The 1,526-nt window shown below is 49.0% G+C and overlaps 1 protein-coding gene across 1 annotated transcript in view; it reads right to left on the reverse strand.

Moving 5' to 3' along the window:
• Positions 1-217: 217 nt before the first annotated feature.
• Rps16 (ribosomal protein S16) overlaps positions 218-1,526 on the reverse strand; it is a 2,826-nt gene continuing 1,517 nt past the window's right edge. The window contains exons 3-5 of the mRNA XM_005371288.2: positions 650-746; positions 513-560; positions 218-420 (exon numbers count right to left, since the gene is read on the reverse strand). Coding sequence (XP_005371345.1) covers positions 275-420; positions 513-560; positions 650-746 — 291 coding nt within the window. The 3' untranslated portion in view covers positions 218-274. The remainder of the gene's footprint in view (positions 421-512; positions 561-649; positions 747-1,526) is intronic.

A 1,526-nucleotide genomic window follows, 5' to 3' on the forward strand; every position in this document is an offset into this window, starting at 1 on the left:
GCCAAGTCCTTCCTGCCACCTCCAAACCACACATGGACCAAAGATGCTTTTTAAAGTGGCTGGATGTGGTGGCACACACCTATAATCCCAGCACTGGGGAGGCAGGGCAGGCACACACCTTTGAGTTTGAGGCCTGTCTGGTCTACACAATGAGTTCCATAACAGTTAGGGCTATAATATAAAGAACATATCTCAAAAAGACCATAACACAGAAAAAAACATTAAAACCCTAGGATGTTTATTACAAAGGTAAACCCTGATCCTTGAGTTGGACTTATCGGTAGGATTTCTGGTATCGAGCACGGGCACCAGGACCTCCGAACTTTTTGGATTCACAGCGCCGAGGATCAGCTACAAGCAGGGTCCGATCATACTGGATGAGGATATCTTTGATCTCCTTCTTAGAGGCCTCATCCACATCTGAAGATGAAGGGACAAGATTCAAATAGCCAAAGTCTTCTATTTGGTCCCCACACTCACCCTCCCACCAGAAAGGACCATGGCTCACTCACACTTTTGGTAGTAGGCCACCAGGGCTTTGGAGATTGACTGTCGGATAGCTGCAAGACACAAGGGAAAAGTTCTGTGAAGATCCAGTCTTGCTCCAGGAGCTGATGTCACAGCCACAGGACCCGATCCGGAGACTCACCATAAATTTGGGCCACATGACCACCACCCTTCACACGGACCCGGATATCCACACCCGCGAATCGCTCCTTGCCCAGCAACAGAACAGGCTCCAGTAACTAGAGGAATGGAAGATGAACAGGTCTAGGTCTGACCCCGGACAGCTTAGTCACCCCCCTCAGGAGTTCTGATTCTCGGTGTGGACCCTGACACCAAGACAATCAAAGGAAGATTCAAAGCAGCTAAACAGAAAGATTATTGCTGCAGGGGCTAAAAGCCACAGGCAACCTATCCTGGAATCCCGGTGCCCTTCAGATTCCTATGCCCATGGAGAACGGAAGAGGGTCCCAAATACCCTGAAGCTAGAATCATGGAATGACAGGCAGATTATGACATCCCCTGAACAGGAAACAAAGCCATGGTCTCTGGTCTCAGAATACTGGTAGGGATGACATCCCCAAGACAATCTGCTGACAGTGGGAGCTCCGACCTGAGCAGCCTGCCCTTCCCTCCTCTCCTGACCCTTCCTTACTGCTTTAGCTCACATCCCAGGACCAACTATTTTGGATCAAGTTATGTCCAGCATTTAGGACTAGCCCATCTAGAAGCTCCATGGCGACTGGGCCCAGAGCCAACTCAGCCACTGCTGTTTCCCCAATGCACAACGTGGCATACATAAAAATCCTTCAAATAAATAAACTGAGAGGCAATAACCAAATCCCACCACACAAGCAATACATTCTTTTCCTTTGAGAGGAATGAAATTTAAGATAAGAAGTATCTTCACAGCCGGGCGGTGGTGGCGCACGCCTTTAATCCCAGCACTCTCAGAACTTCAGTCCACCATCTCCAAGGGGAGATGTAACATAAATACAAAAAATGCTGCCGGGCGGTGGTGG

This window comes from Microtus ochrogaster, unplaced genomic scaffold (assembly GCF_000317375.1).
Source record: "Microtus ochrogaster isolate Prairie Vole_2 unplaced genomic scaffold, MicOch1.0 UNK103, whole genome shotgun sequence".
Classification (NCBI taxonomy): domain Eukaryota; kingdom Metazoa; phylum Chordata; class Mammalia; order Rodentia; family Cricetidae; genus Microtus; species Microtus ochrogaster.